This window comes from Belonocnema kinseyi, chromosome 3 (assembly GCF_010883055.1).
Source record: "Belonocnema kinseyi isolate 2016_QV_RU_SX_M_011 chromosome 3, B_treatae_v1, whole genome shotgun sequence".
In the NCBI taxonomy this organism is placed as follows: Eukaryota; Metazoa; Arthropoda; class Insecta; order Hymenoptera; family Cynipidae; genus Belonocnema; species Belonocnema kinseyi.
In genome coordinates this window covers 141,881,215-141,904,159 of record NC_046659.1, presented here as the reverse complement: position 1 = coordinate 141,904,159, position 22,945 = coordinate 141,881,215, and the positions used below count along the sequence as shown (strand labels likewise).

Sequence of the window (22,945 nt, the reverse complement as noted above, 5' to 3'; positions counted from 1 at the left end):
CGATATGTGAGCGAAATCATAAGAGCTTCAATGCGGAGAAACTGAAATGAATGAATCGGAAGGTAATTATTATTAAATTATGAATTTGTCATGGTTGCAGTAAAATGGCACCTTCATTAAAACTGACTTGATATTAGAGGTATTTTTGTTACATAAGAAAGTCGTTAATATCGAAAAGGTGGGATGCCTTGACACCTTTACAGAATAATTTTTTATACGGCAATCAACTCTACTTGAAATCTTTCCACTCAATTAATTTAGCACGCGTGGAGAAGCAAACAAAGATTAAAATGATTCGAGTCAAGATCTTCAATCTTGTAATATTTTATTTTATTGCAGCTGCTCGTTTGTCAAATTCGGAATGAATTAGAAGTCTTGTGCTTCAGCGAACATGAGAAACGAGTCATGTTATATTTATTTTTACAAAAATAAAAAATAATTTAGGCTGTTGAATATTTTTTGAACAAGTGACCGTATTTTCACCCAACCACAAAATGTTTTTTCTTTGATTTAATTTGATAAATAACTAAAATAAAATGGAAAAAATAATATCGTAAAAGACTTCACAGCCCAAAATGCTCTTGCAACAGGGGAATAAATTCTTTAAAATAAAATTTTAATAAATGCATTACATTTTCTACTAAAAGAGATGAAATTTCAACGAAAGAGTTGAGTTTTTAAGCTAAATGGTAGAATTAAAAAAAATGATTTTCAAACCCGAAAAGATGATTTTTTTAATATTTAAAATTTCAAATAGTTTAAATTTTAAGAAAAGATATTAATTTTTAACCAAATGTTTGAATTTTCAAACCAAAATACGAGAATTTTTTAGAAGACAGTTGAATTTGCAAAGAAGAAAAAATAATTCCCGACCAAAAAAGATTACTTTAATAATAAAATTTTTCTTGCAAAAAAGACGAATTTTCAATAAATCAGTTGAATTTTTGAACAAAACAGTTACCTTCCCGCAGAGTATTTATATTTTCAAAAAAAAGGGGCGAAAGAAAATCAACAAAATAGTTGACTTTTTATCCACATAGTTGAATTTTCGACCGACAAAAATATATTTTTAAAAAGGACCAATGTTTGAAATAAAAGGACAATTTTTTAAATTTACATTCACATTTTCAACAAAATAATAAAATAAAATAGAAGAATTGAACTTCGAACAAAATAATTTAATTTTTTGCAAAACAGTGGAAAATTCTTAACTACATAGATAATTTTCGATTGGAAAAGATATATTTTCAAACAAATGATTGATTGTTTAAAAAAAGATGAATTTTGTAGAGAACAGTCAAATTTGTAATCCAAATGGACGAATGTTCAACAATAAATCTAAATTTTTAACAAAATACTTGAATTTTTAATATAAAACTTAAATTTTTATTTAATATGGTCGATTTTTAAAATAAAAAAGGTTGAACTTTAAATAAAAACAAAGAATGAACCAAAAAGAAACATTTTTTAGAAGTCAGTTGAATTTTCTATCAAAAAGGACATTTTTATTATCCAAAACGACGAATGCTAAAAACAAATTTACATTTTCAACAAAATAATTAACTTTTTAATAAAATGCTTAAATTTTCAATAAAAATCGGCAAATTCTCTGACACAAAAGATACGCTTTAAAGAAAAACCGTTGAATTTTCAACAAAATAGTTCATTTTCTAACAAATTAATTAAATTTATAAAAATTGTTTAATTTTCATCCATATTGTCGATTTATAAAAAAAAGATTTCAAAAGAAATAGAAGAATTTTTTAGCATGCAGTTGAATCTTCAATTCAATTGGATGAATTTGTTATCGAAAAAGACGATTTTTTAACAATGGATTAAAATTTTCAGCAATGCATTTTTTGACCAAATAATTAAATTTTTAACAAAATAGTCTCATTTTCAATCAAGTGGACGGATTTATAGCCAAAAAGATGGATATTCAACATAAAATATTGTCATATAAATCATTATATTTTAAAGAAAAAAGTTGCTTTTTTTACAAAAAAAAATCAAATGTCTGACAGAAGAGATGAAGTTTACAATCAAAAAGAGAAATTTTCTACTTAACAAGATTTTTTATTTAAAAGAGAAAAAAAAATCGACCTAATTGTTGATCTTTTAAATGAAAAAGGCGAATTCTCTAGAAAACAGTTGCATTTCAAACCGAAAATATAAATTTCCAACCAAAAAGTTCATTTTTAACCCAAAAAGAAGAAATCTGAACAAAACAGGTAGATCTTCAAACAAAGAGATTAATTTTCAATCAAAAATATAAATTTAAAATAAATTAGTTTAACTTTTCATCAAATAGTTAAATTTTAAACTAAAAGAAATTAATTTTAAACCAAAAAAGATGAATTTACAATAAAAGGTACACATTAAAAATAGTTGAAGTTTCTCTCAAGAAAATAAATTTTCAACTAAAAATAAGAATTTCAATAAAATAGTAAAATGTTCAACCAATGAAATGACTGTTTAACGAAGTAATTTGGCTTTTGAACAAGTAATTGAATTTTCCATAAAAAAGACGAATTCTTAATGAAAAATTCAATATTTGAATTTGTTAATCAAAAAATGTCTGATAGCAATTTCTCGGAGAGTGAAATTCTTTTTTTTTTACTATTCCCAGGATGACATAGTTTTTAAATGGCCCTAAAACTTAAGAAGTCTGTAAAAATTCCCACGCGTGCTTCTTGTAGAATAATTTTTTTAAATGTAGCCAAATGATTTCATTGTACAAATATGATTTTACCAAGTAGAACAAATCACATAGAGTCGGACGAAGTGAAAGAAAGTAGCATTCTATTGGTTTTAACTTTTCCTCTTTTATGCCGGAACACACGTAATTTATTCTACTGGCCACTGCCTTATTCTCCGACAGATTTCAGTCCGCAATTTTCATTCCCTTATGATTCTCTAGAGATTTTTAATTTTTGATTAAATAAAAATTGTTGAATAAAGAAAGCAGGCATTTGCCTGAAAATTTGGTGAAAGGAGTAGAAAACTGCAAAAAACTTCTAAACACAGCCGTTTATCAACAATTGAGTCAATTCTACAGCTCGATAGTAGTTAAAAGCAGTGAAAACACGACGAGAATCAAAATTGGTCACCCATCCGAGCGCCAACCACGTCCGCCTGTGCTTAACTTTCGAGATATATTATTATTTAGTCTATAAATTTTCAAAATTCCTATTTATTTATCACAGGTTTCACAGTCTTTCCCTTTTTCAAATTTTTCAACTTAAATTTTTTATTGAGAGTTCATATTTATTATTTGAAATTTTGTATAAAATTGATTTATTCTGTTAAAAATTCGCCTTTTTAGCTCAAAACTTCAATAATTTAATTGAAATTTTGATTCCTTCTTAACTAACAAATTGTTTAGAATTAAAAATTCAACTATTTTGTTGCACATTCATCTTTTTGGTTTGAAAATGTATCTCTTTCTGTAAAAAAATTGAATTAAATAACTTCGTAGAAACTTTAAGTAAAATTTCCTACTTTTGTTGAATATTCGTCTTTGTTGGCTTAATCGAAATGTTTCTTATTATAAATTATAATCTTCTTTCCTGGTTATAAACTAACTTTTTTGTTGATTATTCGACTGTTTTTTACAAAATTCTTTTTGGCTTAAAAATTGGACAATTTGGTATTAAATTCAACAACTGGGTAGAAAATTGAGTTACTTAGTATAAAATTCAACAATTTGTACAAAATTAAACGTTTTTATAGAAAATTAGTTTTTTTATTGATAATGAATTCTCCTAAATCGAAATTTAACTAATACACTTTTTGCTTAAAAACTGATCTTTTCTAGATAAAAATTCGACTATTTAGTCAAAACATTTTTAGAAACCAAAAAAATACTAACTAAAAATTAATTAAATAATATATGGATTAACATCACACAAATTTTTTAAACTATTTCGTTGGAAATTTATGTTATTTGTTGAAAATATGTCTTTTTTGGAGAAAAAATCAACTATTTGTTGAAAAATGGTCTTTTCTGGTAGAAAATTATTCTTCTTGGTTAACAATTGAATTATTTTGTAAAAAATGTATCTGTTTTAGTGAAAATTCTTCTTTTTGCGTATAAAATTGATTTGTTGCAAATTAAAATATTTCAGATATAATTATCTATAAAAAAATCGTCTTTTCGTCTTGGATATTCCACATTTTGTTACAAAATTAAACAGTTTCGTAAAAAATGGATCTTTTTAATTGAAAATTACTTTCCCTGTATCCAAATTTAAGTAGCACATTTTTAGTTAAAAAATTATCTTTTCAAGTTAAAATTCGACTATTTAGCTAAAAGTTTTTAGAAACCAAAAAATATAAACTAAAAATTAATCAAATAGCATATCGACTAACATCACACCTATTTTTAAAACTATTTAGTTGAAAATTGATGTAATTGCTTATGAAGGTGTCTTTTTTTGGAAAAAATCCATTATTATTTGATGAAAAATTGTCTTTTCTGATAGAAAATTATTTTTCTTGATTGAGAATTGAACTATTAAAAAAAATATATGTGGTTTGTTGGAAAAAAGGTTTTTTTGTGAAGAATTTAAATTTTTTCGCTTAAAAATATTTATGTATATTGGAAAATTATTATCTTTTAGTTGAGGATTCAAGTATTTTGTGAAAAATTCTTCAGTTAAAAATGTTTGTAATTTGTTGTAAAATAAAATTTTTTTAGACGCAATTACCTATAAAAAATCGTCTTTTTGTCCTGGAAATTCCATATTTCGTTACTAAACTAAACAGTTTCGTAAACTATGTATTTTTTAAATTAAAAATTACTTTTCCTCGATCAACATTTGACTTGAGCGTTTTTGGTTGAAAATTAATCTTTTTTGGTTTACGAATTTTACTATTGAATCAGAAACTTTAATAAACAAACAAATATATACTAAAACTGAATAAAAATGAAACTATTTGTTGAAAAATTCATGTGTTTTGCTGAAGATTCGTCTTTGTTGGTTGAAACTATTTTTAATTTCAATTTTTTTTTTTAACAATTACAACTACTTGGTTGGAAGTTCGACTACTTTCTTAAAAGATAATTTTTCGGGTTAAAAATCTGTAATTTTGGATAAGAATTAAGTTTTTAAACTGAAATTTGAACTATTTTGTTAAAAGTTCAAAATTTAAAAAAATGCTATAAAATTCAACTATTTTCTAAAACATTTATTTAATTTGTATTGAAAAATAATTTAAAAAATAAATAAAAATTCAACTATTCCATTTGTGAGTTAAAAACTGATTATTTCTAGTTTAAACGTTCCACAGTTGGGTTGGAAATTTATGTAATTTGTTGATAATTCCTCTATTCAGTAGAAATTTAATCTTTTTAGTCAAAAATTCATATTTTTGTTTAAAAATTTAACTATTTGGTTAAAAATTCAGCTGTCTTAAAAGCTTGCCTTTTTTCATCCGATTGTGCTAGTTGAAAAATAAATAATCTACAATGGTTAATTTCTGTTATCAATTATAACTTTTGAATCATTCTACCGTCGGATTATCGTCGCCTTTTTCTCTTTACAGCTATTTTTCAGAGGACGTCGGTGTCGAGAGGTCAGCTGAGGATCCAGGGTGTTGCCACCTGTCTCTACCTTTGCATGGACTCATGTGGCCTTCTTTACGGCTCGGTAAGTTAAATAAATAAATTAGTTTTAAATTCATTTAACCCGTGATTTCAGGTAAGACAAATTACTGTCACTTTAAAAAAATTGGAGAATCGGGTTCAAGGAACCCTTAAGAATACATTCAACTTTCTTTCATGATATCGAGCTGTTCAAATTACAAGATTCTATATCAATTTTTCAGGGTTGAAAATATAATTTCTGAAAACAGATTGATTTAAATGAATGCAGATCATTTAGATATAACCAATATATTTTTAAGTAAAACATTTGACTTATTTTATAAATTTGTAGCCCCAAAATTATAATTTTCATCTTAGCAGAAATAGAATTACCAGAGCTCTGATCAGTGAATCCAGTTTATGAAATAGGTTTCTTTTTTAATTTTCATTTTATTAATCTCAATATCTAAATAAAATATAAAATTATATAGCATCCTTTAGGTACGCAAGGTTTTTTTTCATTTTAGACCCCCCCCCACCCCCATATCGACGCTCCCTTACAGAATTATAATATTTAAACCGATTTTGAACCCGTCCAGTGTTATTGATAAGTTTCATCAACCAGAGCGTAATACAAATTTAAAAAAAGGTAATTTTAATCGTGTGAATAGTCAAGAATTTATAAGGCAAAAACAAATTACCAAATTTCAATTTTTAAACGATTTCTAATTCTTCCGGGTCTTATCAAACAGTTTTATAAATTAAATTTGTTGATATTTTTGATATCATAAATTTTTTTTATGAACAGTTGTTTATAAACAAGTCGGTCAAAAATGGCCGTTTAAATTATATATAAAACTAAAAGTATGAACTTTTAGCTAATAAAATTATTTTTTAACCAAGTAGTTTAATTTTCATCCAAGTTGTTGCATTTTCTACCAAGAACAATAATTATCAATAAAAAAAATGTAAATTTCAACAAAATATGAGAATTTGAAACTAAATAGTTAAATTTTCAACAAAAAGATGAAATATTAACTAAAATGATGAATCGTTAAACAAAATAAATCATTTTTAACAAAGCAGATTATTTTTTTTCAAATAAATTTCCCGCCAAAAATTAATTTGATATAAAAAGGCGAATTTCCAACGAAATACGTGAAATTTTCATCCAAGTAGTTGAATTTTGAACTCCAAAAGGTCAATTATTAACCCAAACTAGAATAATTAAATTTTATGTTAGAAAATAATTTCAAACAAAAAAAAAAGTAGCGAATTTTCAACAAAATAATTCAGTTTTTAACAAACAAGATACATTTTCAAGTAAAATCGAATATTTCCAATCAAAAAAATGATTTTCTAATAAAGTAGTTCAACTTTCAACCAAGTAGTTAAATTTTCATTAAAAATAAATAATTTTCTTCCAAAAAAGTCAAATTTAAAAAACAATATGAGAATTTTCAACTAAACAGGTACATTTTTAATCAAAAAGATAAATTTTTTACAAAAAAAAAACAACTAATTTATATCGAAATAGTTATATTTTTAACTAAATAGATGAAATTTCAACTAAAATGATAAATGGTTAATTAAAATAATCAATTTTCAATAAAGCAGTTCAACTTCTAATCAAGCAGACTATTTTTTAAAATAAATTTTCCGCCAAGAAGATTAATTTTAAACAAAATAATTGAAATAGTTAAATTTTAAGTGTTAAAAAATAATTTTTAACCAAAGAAAGAACAAAATTTCAACAAGAAATATAAATTTGCAATTAAAATCATAATTCTATAATCAACAGAATGATTTTTGAATAAAGTAGTTCAATTTTCCACTTATTTGAATTTTCCAGCAAAAATATTAAGTTTTTTTTTTGAAAAAAGTTGAATTTCAACAATTAATAAGAAATTTTCTATCAAATGGCTTAATTATTTGCTTATATTGTTTAAACAATTTATTTTTGCTCAATTCCAAATTTTTAACAGAAAAAGCTATAAAATCGTACTTTTTTCTAGATTTTTTAACAAGTTTTAAAATTTTACCTTAAATATTATTGTATACAAGATACTTAATATTGAAACAATTTTCATTTCTTAAAACAGTTTATTATCTTGTAAAATCACGAATTAATTGTATTTTCTGAATACTTTGGACTAATTTATGAATGTGAAGAGTTCACTATTTCACTTTATAAGTATATTTAGTATTTAAACAAATTCTAATTGTTCAAATGAAACTTCTGATAGGCAAAAGGTAGAAAAAAACGTTTTTTTGTTTTCTATTTTTCCACTAAGTTCTATTACTTTATCCTATAATTTTGGCATTTTAAACCTGATATTAATTGTTGATAAAATTTTCAATTATAGAGAAAAATTATTATTGTATAATAGCATAAATCACTTATTTAAGCAAATTCAAATTATTTAAACAATGTATATTCGATTAAAATAAAATAATTCCTCTTTATATCAATACATAAGGACAAGGCATTCAGATAATATCATTGATGCGCCATTTTACAAGGTAAGAGATTTTTATAGCAAATTACAATTATTTAAATCACGTATCCCGAAAAAATTTATATCTAGACTAAAATTTGTATAGTTGTTAAAAAACTAGCAAAAAGGTGTGATTTTCTAGCGTTTTCTTTTAAAAAGTTGGATTTATACAAAAATAAATTGTTTAAACATCAAGCAAACAATTTCAATACAAAATACATTCTCCGCGTTCATTAAATAGACCATAGTATTAATAATAATAAATAATATTATAATATTTCAACAATAGTTTCGTTCTAAAAAACTGCTCCACCCCAGATCGCCGATCAATCTCTCTAGCAATCAGCCCAGGCGAAGAGCTTCAAAAAGTCATCAAATAAAATACCCTTAATTCGCGATGAAAGAAATTCGAAACTTTTGTCTTTTGGGCCACCCTAGTATCTATCACTGTTAAATGAATTTAATGAACAAAATAGAGAAAGACAGATTTAAAAAAATTTGAAATTTAAAAAGCAAATATAGGAAATAAGAAGCTTAGAATGGAAAAGACTACGTCATTTGGCGCGTGCCACCGGTCGCAAAAATGTCTTACTTTCTTGTGAGAGAGTAAAAGGAGCAAGCCAAACGCATCTCTCATCCACGAAGCATGTGTTACTGAAACTCAAAGAGCTAGCAGCTTCCTCTACTCTAGAAGTTACGTAAGACATATCTGACTCCTATCTGCTGACTCAAGTGGCAGCAAAATCTCTATCTCTATCTCTTCAGATTATTGGCTTTTCTTGCGGAATATAGAGTGAATAACTTTCATTTATTAACATTTTAAAATATTAATTACACAATCAAAATAAACTCTATAGTTTAAGCAGTTTTCTAAACAATAACCATTAAACAAGGGGGAAACCACTATGGTAATCCGGCGCAATCCAGCGTAATCTACTTATAATCCAGATCATTCTAAGTAAAACATTTTTAATCTTCAGTAATCCACATGCAATTCAGATAATTCGAGGGAATCCACTTTCGATCTGGAGTAATCCACTTGTAATCCAATCCTTTTGTAATACAGATAATTGGTTGTAATCCTCTTGTAATTCAGATAATTCAGATAATTCAGATAAATTCAGATAATTCAGATAATTCCGATTGTAATCCAAATACTTTGGAGTAATCAACTTGTATTCCAAATACTCGGAGTAATCTACTTTCAATCTTGAGTAATCCACTGAAACCCTAAGTGATCAACTTTTAATTCAGATAGTTCAAAGTTATCCACTTCTGAGCTTAATCCACTTGTAATCAAGGTATTCATGTTAATCCATCTTTAATCCACTTGTAATCCATTTAATCGAAGTAATTTATTTGTATTCTTAATTAATCCATTTTTAATACAGTCAATTCTGCGTAATCCACTTTTAATCTAAATATTTGGAGTAATCTACTTGAAATATTGAGTAGTCAACGTGTAATCCAGATTAGTACGAGGTAATCCACTTTAAATTTCAATTAATCCACTTTCAATCCAGCTATTACCAAATGATTCACTTGTAATCCAGCGAATCGAAACAATCTCATTGTAATACATATCATTTGGAGTCACTTATTTGTAATCTTGAGTAATCCGTTGCGATCCAGATAATTTGGAGTAATCAACTTGTATTCCAAATACTGGGAGTAATCTACTTTCAACCTTGAGTAATACACTTGACACCCTGAGTGATCCACTTTTAAATTAGATAATTCAAAGTTATCCAGTCTTGAGCTTAATCCACTTGCATTCAAGGTATTCATAGTAATCCATCTTCAATCTACTTGTAATCCATTTAATCGAAGTAATTTATTTGTTCTCTTAATAAATCCACTTTTAATAGAGTCAATTCGGCGTAATCCACTTTTAATCCAAATAATTGGCGTAATCTACTTGAAATATTGAGTAATCAACATGTAATCCAGATTAGTACGAGGTAATCCATTTTCAATCTGAGTTGATCCACTTTCAATCCAGCTATTACCAAATGATTCACTTCTAATACAGCGAATCGAAACAATCTCATTGTAATACATATCATTTGGAGTCACTTATTTGTAATCTTGAGTAATCCGTTGCGATTCAGATAATTTGGAGTAATCAACTTGTATTCCAAATACTGGGAGTAATCTACTTTCAATCTTGAGTAATCCACTGAAACCCTAAGTGATCAACTTTTAATTCAGATAGTTCAAAGTTATCCACTTCTGAGCTTAATCCACTTGTAATCAAGGTATTCATAGTAATCCATCTTTAATCCACTTGTAATCCATTTAATCGAAGTAATTTATTTGTATTCCTAATTAATCCACTTTTAATACAGTCAATTCGGCGTAATCCACTTATAATCCAAATAATTGGCGTAATATACTTGAAACATTGAGTAGTCAACATGTAATCCAGATTAGTACGAGGTAATCCACTTTAAATCTCAATTAATCCACTTTCAATCCAGCTATTACCAAATTATTCACTTGTAATCTAGCGAATCGAAAAAATCCCATTGTAATACATATCATTTGCAGTCACCCATTTGTAATCGTGAGTAATCTGTTGCGGTACAGATAATTTTGAATTATCAACTTGTAATCCAAATACTTGGAGTATTCTACCTGCAATCTTGAGTAATGAACTTGAAATCCAGATAATTCGAAGTAACCCTCTTGAAACATTGAGTAATCCAATTTTTAACCAGATAGTTCAAAGTTATCCACTATTCAGCTTAATCCACTTTTAATCCATCTAATGCGGGTAATCCATTTGTAAACTAGAGTTATCCATATTTAATTCGTTTGTAATGCGGTTAATCGAAGTAATCCATCTGTAATCTTAAGTAATTCACTTGTAATAGAATTAATTCGGCATAATTCACTTTTAATCCAAATAATAGAAGTAATCTAATTGAAATCATGAGTAACCCACGTGTAATCCAATTTAGTTCGAGGTAATCCACTTGCAATCTAGAGTAATCCACTTTAAATCCATATATTACAAAATTATTTACTTGTAATCCAAACAATCGGAGTAATCCACTTTTAATTTGGATAATTAAGTGTAATGCGTTTGTAATCCAAATAATGTAAAGTAATCATCGTGTAAACCAAATAAGAGTTATCTGCTTAAAATCTTAAATAATCCATTTGAATCAAGATACTTTGAGGTTAACCACTTTTATTCTTCAGTAATCCAATATCGATCTAGTTATCTAAATGTTATCTACTTGTAATCCAGACAATCGGAGTAATACATTTGTAATCTCGAGTAATCCACTTTCAATCTTATGCAATCCACTTTTAATCCATGTATTTAGGAGTTATCTACTTGTAATCCAGATAATCAGCGTACTCTACTTGTAATCTTGAGTAATTTACTCTTAATATTATTCGGAGTAATCCACGTGTAATACACATAATTCGGACTAATTTATTTGTGGCATCTTGTAATCCAAATAATTCTGAGTATTCCACATGTAGTCTTCAGTAATCCACTTTTAATTCGGCTAATTTTAAGTAATCCAGTTAAAATATGGAGGAATACACTTTTAATATTAAGTAATTCACTTATAGTCCATGTAAGTCGGAGTAATCCTCATTTAATCCAGATGATCAGAGTAATACACTTGCAATCCTGAATAATCCAATTAATTAGGAGTAAAAAACTTGTAATTTTGAATAATTCACTTGTATTCCAGATAATTCGGTATAATCTGTTTTTAATCCAGGTAATTCGAAGTAATCCCCTTCCATATTGAATAACCAAATATTCATACGGGCAATTTAAGGTGATCAATAATTAAAATAAATAATAAATAATAAAAATAAAACGCGTAATTAACTTGTAATCCAGATCTTCTTATTTTGAAATTCATGTATTTGGTAAAAACTCCTCTTTTTGTTAAGAAGTTAATCTTCTTCGAGGAAAAGTTATTTTTTTGGTTAAAAATTCAATTATTTGGTGAAAAATTTATCCACTTTGTAGGAAATAAAAAATTTTTGGTTGAAAATTCAACTTTTGTGTGGCTTTTTGGAATAAAAATTCAACAATTTTGTTAGAAAACTAGTTTCTTTGCTTTAAAACTGATCTATATTGTTCAAAATTCTTTTTTTTTGGTTTCAAATTAAAATTTTTAACTGAATATTTCAGTATTCCACTTTTAGATTAGTCACTTTGATTGAAAATTTGGATATTTTGTTGAATCTACTTGGTTGAAAATATTTTGTATGAAAAATAATCTTGTTGGTTGAAAATTCAAATATTTGGTTAAAAATTAATGCACTTTGTGGACAATTCAATAATTTTGTGAAACAGTCTTTTCTCCGATAAAACTTTTTATTTAAAGAAGCAACTGTTTGAATAAAGATTAATCTATTGTTTTACAAATCAACTTATTTGTTAAAACTGCGTCTTTTTTAATAAAATTAAATTGTTTTTTAATTGAAATTCAATTTTTTTAAATATCAAATATTACAGGTTACGTAGAAAATCGAACTATTTGGTTGTAATTTAACTTTTTGTCAAAAATTAATATGCTAGGGTTGAGAATTCAACTGCTTTCTAGAAAAATCGTCTTTTGACCTACAAATTTAAGAATTTTGTAGACAAATAAAATATTCGGTTGAAAGTAAAGTTTTTTTTAATTTATATTTTCTGAGTGCAAATTCAATCGTTTTTCAAGAAAATTCTTATATTGTGTTCAAAGATTGTTTCTTTTGGTAGAACGTTAGAATACTTGGTTAGAAAATTTTCTTTCCCGTTGAAAATTTAATTCTTTGGTTGAAAATTATTATGATTTAGTTGACGATTTAAATCTTTTGTTAGAAATTCGTTCTTTTTAAATTGAACTGGTTAAAAAAATCCCTTTTTTAGTTCAATTCAACTCGTTGCACTTTTTTCTTTAAAATTCAACTTTTCGGAATGAACTTTTAAGTGTACTTTAAAAAATCCATCTTTTTAGCTGAACATTCAATTAATTGGTTGAGAATGCAATAACAAAAATTGGTCCAAGTTTAAGTATTTTTGACAAAGAATTAATATTTTCGGGTTTAAAATTGTTCAACTCTTTCCTGAAACAATGGACTTTTAGCTTGAAAACTTACTGAATTAAAAATTGAACTCCTTTATTAGAAAATCTATTTAGGTGAAAAATTCCACTATTTTATTAAAAATGTAATATACTTCTAATTTAATTCTTAAAAATTTAAAGCGTTTAATATTGAACTTAATATTATCTATATTAATTTTATTTTTAAAAAAATTTCCTCTGTTGTTTCCCTATTTTCGTAAAAAAATAAGCAGTAAAGTCCCGTCTCTTCTCATTAGTAAAAATATAGTTAAAAACTTCGAGAGGTGCTTTGACCTTTTCAAAATCGGGTTGGTCCGATATAAAAAAAATGCCTATTCTTATTTTTTCATGTTCTAAAATATATCCCAGATCAAATCAATTCGCAGCTTAACAGCTTTAAAACTTCGCTTGCTAGCATCATTCTTCATTTCTACATTCTTAAAGCCAAGCAGAGTAAATCAGCTTTTTCTATTTGCTACAGAAACATGACCAAATCCGTCAAGCTGCATTTTTAGGAATTCCTCTTCTTTGTCCTTTTTTCTTTAAAAAGAGATAAATCTCGCTTCTAAAGCAAGTTCTGTACTTTGTCGATCTAATGGAAAAGGTATAACGATTTTTCTTATCGGAGGGAATCCCACTGGAATACCGATACTTTATTAGTTTCTTTAAAGAGAAGATGAGGGTAATAAAAATGCAGGCAATAATTTGGGCGTTTGATCAATTCGCCTTCTGATATAGGAGTTTTCTTGAAATTGGAATGGAATGTCGTCGACCGCGTCGAAGAAATTAGGCTGGCGAAAAATAAATTACAAATTGGTCGATACAGGTTTTTTTTTCTGGTTGGTCCGACATTCCCTTGTCTCAGTCGTCCTCCATAAATATGGACACCGTCGAATTTTATTGATGACGCAATTAAAATTGTAGTACCGAGGATCGAGGAGCGTTTCCCTTCTGCTTCTATGAGGACTCTTAATTGTATGAATAATGGAGTAGTAGCGCCAAAAAGGCTTCGCTTAACTCGATTCTTCGGATACTCGGGTCCCGAGACTCGACAAAGGGTCTCGAAAACCTCAAGGGAAGATCAACGGCATGCAAATAGGAATTAAATCGAAAGAACGATCATCTTAGTACATCGCCTTTAGATCGTGCCCCAGGGCAAGTTGTTACATCCACGGAAAACTTTATCCAACAAGTGAGCCTATAATCGACATCGCGATATAAAAATTATTCTCAGAATTTATACTTTAATGTTTTAGGAAGCATTGATAAATAACAAAAAATCGGTCCAGAAGGGTAAAGGCGAGGTGGGTGTTCTAAACTGAGGCAAATTTTCCGTGGTTATTTAAAAACTTCTCAGTATTTATAGTTGAATAATTCAGAAAGCATTAAAAAGTAAAAACAAATTGGTCCAGCAGGGTGAAAGATGAGGAGGGTACTCAAACTGAGGTAAACTTTCCTTGGCATTATAAAGACTTTCCGTAATTTGTACTTTAATATTTCGGAGACGCATTAAAAAATCTGACGCCTTAAATTTCACAAAAAGAAACTGAGGGTACGAAATTTTGTAGGTATTCGGTCGAGCTGGATAAGTGTGAGGTGGTTACTTAAAAGTGAGGCGAATTTTCCGTTGTTATTTAAAAACTTCTCGGGATTTATACTTTAATATTTCAGAAAGCATTAAAAAGTACAAAAAAATTGGTCCAGCTGGGTAAACGCGAGGTGGGCACTGTAAACTGAGGCAAATTTTCCGTGGTTATTTAAAGACTTCTCAGTATTTATAGTTGAATAATTCAGAAAGCATTAAAAAGTAAAAACAAATTGGTCCAGCAGGGTGAAAGATGAGGAGGGTACTCTAAACTGAGGTAAACTTTCCTTGGCGTTATAAAGACTGTTTGTAATTTATACTTCAATATTTCAGAGACGCCTTAAAAAATCTGACGCCTTAAATTTCACAAAAAGAAACTCAAGGTACGAAATTTTGTAGGTAATCTGTCGAGCAGGATAAGTGTGAGGTGGTTACTTTGAACTGAGGCAAATTTTCCGTTGTTATTTAAAAACTTCTCGGGATTTATACTTTAATATTTCAGAAAGCATTAAAAAGTAAAAATAAGACGGTCCATCTGGGTAAACGCGAGGTGGGCACTCTAAACTGAGGTAAACTTTCCTTGGAATTATAAAGACTTTCCGTAGTTTGTATTTTAATATTTCGGAGACGCATTAAAAAATCTGACGCCTTAAATTTCACAAAAAAAAACTGAGGGTACGAAATTTTGTAGGTAATCGGTCAAGCAGGGTAAGTATGAGGTGGTTACTTTAAAGTGAGGCAAATTTTCCGTTGTTATTTAAAAACTTCTCGGGATTTATACTTTAATATTTCAGAAAGCATTAAAAAGTAAAAATAAGTCGGTCCAGCTGGGTAAACGCGAGGTGGACACTCTAAACTGAGGTAAATTTTCCGTGGTTATTTAAAAACTTCTCAAGATTTATACTTGAATAATTCAGAAAGCATTAAAAAGTAAAAACAAATTGGTCCAGCAGGGTGAAAGACGAGGAGGGTACTTTAAACCGAGGTAAACTTTCCTTGGAGTTATAAAGACTTTTTGTGATTTATACTTCAATATTTCAGAGATGCCTTAAAAAATCTGACGCCTTAAAGTTCACAAAAAAAACTGAGGGTACGAAATTTTGAAGGTAATCGGTCGAGCAGAGTAAGTGTGAGGTGGGTACTCTAAACTGTGGTAAAGTTTCCTTGGTGTTATAAACACTCTTCAGAATTTATACTTTATTATTAAGGAAGAATTAAAAACTGAGACGCCTCAATTTTTACAACAAGAAAAAACCGAGGGTACGATATTTCGGAAGTAATACGTCACGCAGGCTAAACGCGAGGTGGGTACTCTAAACTGAGCTAAACTTTTCGTGGGGATATAAAGACTTTCCAGAATTTGTACACAAATATTTTTCGAAAGCATTAGAAACTGAGATGTCTCAATGTGTACATGAAAAACCAACTGAGGGTGCGAAATGTTGAAATTAATCAGTCCAGCAGGGTAAACGCGAAGTGGGTACTCTAAACTCGGGTGAACTTTCCGCGGTAAAATACAGATTTCTCAGAATTTTTACTTGAATATTTTAGGAAGCGGTTTAGCTTGTGGTTTTTTTTGGTTTTTATATTTTTGTCTACTTATGAATTAGTTAAAGGTACTAATAACTAAAAGTTAACAAAAATAATGTTTTAAACAATTTATTATTATTTCACATAATATTCTCTTTGAATAATATTTCAAATATCTGTTTAATTAAAAAATATATAGTGTTACAAAAAAGAAAGAGGTAATTTAAAACATGATTCCCTCTAATTTTTATATATTATTTATTCAGAATTACAAACCCAAACAGAATCTAAAAATTTCAGAAAAAGCTGCAATTTTCTAGTAATTTTCTGAGAATACAATTAGAACCAATAGTAAATTATTTAAACAACTATATTTTTTAACTTGCAGTCATTATTATCTCATTAAGTAAAAAGTGGACAAAAATGTAAAATTTTTAGAAAAAATTGAATATATCGAGCGTTACTATAGAATAAGGTAGTAATGAACAATAGAAATTTGTTTAAAAACCTAATTTTTCAAATTGTATTATTCATCACCTTACTCTGAGTGAAAAGCTGACGTAAAGTTTAATATTCAGGAGAAAACCTCAACTCACTAGCATTATTCAAATATATTATTTAAAATAATAAAAAATTGTTTAAATAATTATTTTTGTTAGCTTGAATTAATTATTACCTCACTATAATTAAAAAGTGAACAATAACTGGAAAATTTTAGACAAAACTTCAACTTTCTAGAATTATTCTTAAATAATATTATTATTAATAATAATAAAATGCTATAACAATTATTTTTATGAAACTTCATTGATTATTGCCTGACTCTAACTAGAAAGTTGAAACTAAGTTGAAAAATACGAGAAACCCCGGTATTTCCTAACTCTATTCTGAGAGGAAATTGCTATAAACAATTATAAATTATTTTAAAAATTTATATAAATATCTAGTTATCAGTAGAAAGTAGTATAATATGTATCCAAATTTTTTTAACTGCAAAAAATCATAATTAGCGCCAAAAACTCGTTAAAGAATTGTTTTAATGACTTAAATCGTTAAAAAAAAATGTGTGTAAAAAGCTTTTTAAATAAATGACTGTATTTAAGGATTATTTACCTTTTTCTTTATTCGAAACAAAAGAGTTTTAGGAAATGTTTTGCTTGAAAAAATAAGCCATGATATATTAAACTTAACTAGTTGTAAAAAATTGGCAAAAAGCAACGGTAAGAAAAAGTATACTACAAAAAATATTATTAAAATTATTATTTTTCATGAGTATTGACTAAAAATATTATTACAATTCTTCTGATTTTTGGCATGGCAACTACCTTAAGGGCATTCATTTGAATCCTGTTTAAGGGGGTTAGATTTCACGACCACAGGTTGGATATTTATTTCTAATTTTTGTGCATATATAGTCTCAATATTATTCTCTTTTGTCTCTCGAAACTATTTTTAATAAAATTGTTCCTATTTTGTTTTAAAATTAAAAAATACAGTTTCAGGGCGCCTGAAAAAGTCAACCTAGCACGATCAGGCACCCCGCTAGAACGCCTTTTCCTTGCGTCTTAAAATTGCACTTTTTAAATTTCAAAATTAAAATAGACCAAATTTGGTTAAAAATAGCTTTGAGAAACAAATGAGAAGAATATGTAGGATATCTATGCACAAAAATAAGATATAAATAATCAACATTTTTGCCGTAAAATCTGACACTGCAAGGCCGCATTCAAATAAACGCCCTTAAGTGGCCCGAAGTGTCTCAACACGAACATCCTTTTTTTCTACTATTTTTTCACTTCAGATTAATCAGACCCAGGAAAAGTTTTTGTTTCAAAAAGGGCCTCATCAATAACTTCTTGGTGTCAGGCTACCACAAAAAAATCGCCTTAGCACTCAACTTTTACATAAATTCAGTTTCGCCGCTCCATACAAGGTAATTTTAATATGAATTTTTGTCAGATGCTATAAAAGATTACTAATAAAAAAAAAAGACTGCAGAGATGATCGGACGATCATGAGTTAATTAAAGGCTGATGAAACTGAACGGAAATCGGAAAGTGGACAGGTTCCACGTGCGACTTTATCGGTTGATAAAACGATCAAGAGATCTTCATCTGACTGGTGATCAGCCAGTGAATAGTGCATGAATGATCGATCCATCCTGGCTGAATCACGATTCTGGATCCTCAGGTCCCTCGGGTAATTGAACGACCTTGGAACCTGGCTCTTGCTTCTGTTGCATCCGCAGATCCTCAGATTCTTCACAGTATCAGTTGCTCCTCGTCTTTCAGGTCAGGGTAATTTAGTAGGCGATTTGAATAATATTACGAACCAGGTGTTCTTCTACAACCATCTTCTTCTATCGCCTGCTTCTCGCACTTAGCGAAAATGACATGGATCTATCGTGATATTTTTGTCTTATCATTTTTAATGTTTTGAATGTTATAATCATAAGGTTTGAGTGGTTAATGATAGTGGTTTGTCGCAAAGATGCATTGTAGTTAAAACTCCTTTTATTCTTTAATTATTGTTATTATTTCACTGGTGGGAAAATTATATTTGTACAGTTTAAAGATGGTCTAAACCCGTCTAGGGTCAATGAACTCAAGTTGCTTATCAACTTTCAGCTTTTTTAAATTCTTGAGATACCACGTATTTCATAAAAAAAATTTAAGCATGTATAGTATCAGCTTGTAAGTGTAACTTTTTCAAAAATCAGACCTTGGAATTATTGGAGAAATTTAAAATAGTGTTAATAATTGTATACATTTTTTTAAATCGTACACTCGGAAAACAGTTTAGTTGAATAAAAAAATTTTTGCTTGATTCAACTATTTGTTAATCAATAATCGTTTTTGTTTAAAAGTTTTGTTAGTATCTTTTTCAAGTGAAAATTTAACCATTAGGTTAAAAATTGATGTAGTTTCTTCAATTTTGTCCTTTTTGATGTAAAATTAATTTTCTTGGTTAAAAGTTCATTTTTTGTTGTTGAAAATTCAACTAATTGGTTGAAATACTTTCTTCAAACTTAATTTTTAGTTAGAGATGTATAATTTTAAATCACTAATTTGATTAAAAATTTTGTTATCATTTATGTTGTTAAAATCTAATCCAATTTGCAGAAATTTAAACAACTTTGTTAAAAATTCATATTTTTGGTTGAATTTAACTCTTTTTTAATTAAAATTAAAAGCTTCTTTGGTTGAAATATCAACTATTAAATTTTTATTTGAGAATTCACCGCTTTTGGTTAAAATTTTAACTATTGTTTTTTAATGCATTCTGTTTTGTTTGAAAATTTATATTCTTTGTTGATAATTCATGTTTATTGGTTGTAAATTCAAACATTTGGTTAAAATTTCATATATTTTCTTGAAAATCAAACCATTTTGTTAAAACATAAAAAAGTAAAAACAAAGTAAAATTAAATTTTTTTATTTTATATGAATTTTCCAGTAATAATAACACACATTTTACAATAATGAAATGTGCACACTTTCAATTACAAAAAAAATTTTCTTCACAAAAAATGGCTTTAAAAAAATTGAATTTGAACCACAGAGATAAATTTTTAATGAAAATTATGCATCTGCAACCAAATTGTCAATGAAATAGTTGAATTATGTACCAAAATAGTTAAATTTTTAACCAGAAAAAACTTCAAACCGTAAAGATTAATTTTCTATCGAAAAAGACTCATTTTTACCAAAATACATTAATTGTTAAACGAATAGTTGATTCCTAACTAGAAAAAAATATTTACAATCCAAAATAGAATACTTACATTTTCAGTTGAATAGCATAATTTAAAAAAAAACGAATGTTCAATAAAAAATTTTAGTTTTCTACGATCATAAAGTCGATTTCCTTTTCACGAAATAATAGAATTTTCAAGCAAAATAATGAATTTTCAATCAAGAAGATCAATTTTCTAAGGAAGAGACAAATTTGCAACAAAATGCTGGAAATTTTAACTAAAAAAGACGAAAAGTGGACCAAAAATGAATTAGTTAATTTTTCAGTCAGTAAAATTAAATTAAAAAAAAAAATCCAGAAGTTTTCGACAAAATTGTTAAAAAAGTATTTTAACTTATTTTAAATTATTGTTAATTACCTGGATTACTCTGGACTATAAGCAAGTTACTTGGATCATCACTCGATTTTTAATTATTATTGAAAATTTTTTTCAACATATTTTTCCTCAAAGAAATAAATGAAACATCATCGATTCAATCAAACCTAATTAATATTCTGCAACATCATCTGAAACATCATCAGTTTAATCAAACTTAGATCATATACTTCAACATCATCTGAAACATCATGGGATTAATCGAACCTAGTTAATATTCTGTAACAATGAACAAGAAACGAAATATAATGGTTTGATAAATCCTAGTTAATATTCTGAACACCATCAGAAACATCGTCGGTTTTGTCAAACACAGTTTATATTCTTTAACTATTAGAAATAAACAAAAAAGATCGGTTTAATATATCCTAGTTAATATTCTGTAACGATTAAGAAGAAACTAAATATAATGGTTTAATCTAACCTGATTAATATTCTGTAACATCATCAGAAACATCATCGGTTTAATCAAACCTAGTTAATATTATGTAACGATTAAAAAGAAACGAGAAATATTTGTTCAATAAAACCTAATTAATATTATGTAACGATTAGAAAGAAAGTAAATATAACGGTTTAATCTGGCCTAGTTAATATTTTTAAACATCAACAGTTTAATCAAACCTACTTAATATTCTCTAACATCGTCGGTTTAATCTAACCCAGTTAATATTCTTTGACTATTAGGAAGAAACAAAAAATATCGGTTTAATAAAACCTAATTAATATTCTGTAACATCACCAGGAACATCATCTGCAACATCATCTGAAATATCATCGGTTTAATCCAACCTAGTTAATATTCTGTAACAATTAAAAGATAAGAAATACAACGGTTTAATAAAACCTAGTTAATATTCTGTGACATCATCGCTTTCATGAAACCTAGATAATATTTTGCAACATCATCTGAAACATCATCGGTTTAATCCAACCTAGTTAATATTCTATAACAATTAAAAAGACAAGAAATACAACGGTTTAATAAAACCTAGTTAATATTCTGTCACATCATCTGAAACATCATCGGTTTAATCAAACCCAGTTAATATTCCTCAACTATTAGAAAGAAACAAAAAATATCGGTTTAATAAAACCTAGTTAATATTCTGTGACATCATCAGAAACATCATCGGTTTAATGAAACCTAGATAATATTCTGCAACATCATCTTAAACATCATCGTTTTAATCCAACCTAGTTAATATTCTGTAACAATTAAAAAGAAACGAAATAAAACGGTTTAATGACACCTAGTTAATAATCTGTCACATCATCTGAAACATCATCGGTTTTATCAATCCCAGTTAATATTCTTTAACTATTAGAAATAAACAAAAAATATCGGTTTAATATAACTTAGTTAATATTCTGTAACAATTAGGAAGAAACTAAATTGAACGGTTTAATCGACCCTGGTTAATATTCTGTAACATCATCAGAAACATCATCGGCTTAATAAAACCTAGTTAATATTATGTAATGATTAAAAAGAAACGAAAAATATTTGTTCAATAAAACCTAGTTAATATTATATAACGATTAGAAAGAAAGTAAATATAACGGTTTAATCTGACCTATTTAATGTTTTGTAACATCATCAGAAAAATCATCGGTTTAATTAAAACTAGTGAATATTCTGAAAGATCAACGGTTTAATCAAACCTGGTTAATATTCTGTAACGATTAAAAAGAAACGAAATACAACGGTTTAATCAAACCTACTTAATATTCTGTAACATCGTAGGTTTAATCTAACCCACTTAATATTCTTTAACTATTAGGAAGAAACAAAAAATATCGGTTTAATAAAACCTAATTAATATTATGTGACATCACCAGGAACATCATCAGTTTAATCAAACCTTGATCATATACTTCAACATCATCTGAAACATCATCGGTTTAATCAAACCCAGTTAATATTCTTTAACTATTAGAAAGAAACAAAACATATCGGTTTAATAAAACCTAGTTAATATTCTGTGACATCATCAGAAACATCATCGGTTTAATGAAACCTAGATAATATTCTGCAACATCATCTGAAACATCATCGGTTTGAACCAATCTAGTTAATATTCTGTAACAATTAAAAAGAAACGAAATACAACGGTTTAATGAAACCTAGTTAATATTCTGTCACATCATCTGAAAAATTATCGGTTTTATCAATCCCAGTTAATATTCTTTAAATCTTAGAAAGAAACAAAAAATATCGTTTTAATAAAACCTAATTAATGTCCTGTAACGATTAGAAAGAAACTAAATATAACGGTTTAATCTAACCTAGTTAATATTCTGTAACATCATCAGAAAAATCATCGGTTTCATCAAACCTAGTTAATATTCTGTATCACCAACGGTTTAAACAAACCTAATTAATATTCTGCGACATTTAAAACATTATCAGTTCAATCAAACCTAGTTAATATTCTGTAACGTAACACCATTTTTCCCGCTGATGGAACTGATTGATGCTTATACTGGTCACTAGTTTTTTAATTGTCATTTCGCTTAAAACAC

The 22,945-nt window shown here is 27.5% G+C and overlaps 1 protein-coding gene across 1 annotated transcript in view; it reads left to right on the top strand.

Moving 5' to 3' along the window:
- The window catches only part of LOC117170046, a 199,501-nt gene that overhangs the window by 114,053 nt on the left and 62,503 nt on the right, over positions 1–22,945 (top strand). The window contains exon 3 of the mRNA XM_033356565.1: positions 5,548–5,651. Within this exon, the coding sequence (XP_033212456.1) occupies positions 5,548–5,651 (104 nt within the window). The remainder of the gene's footprint in view (positions 1–5,547; positions 5,652–22,945) is intronic.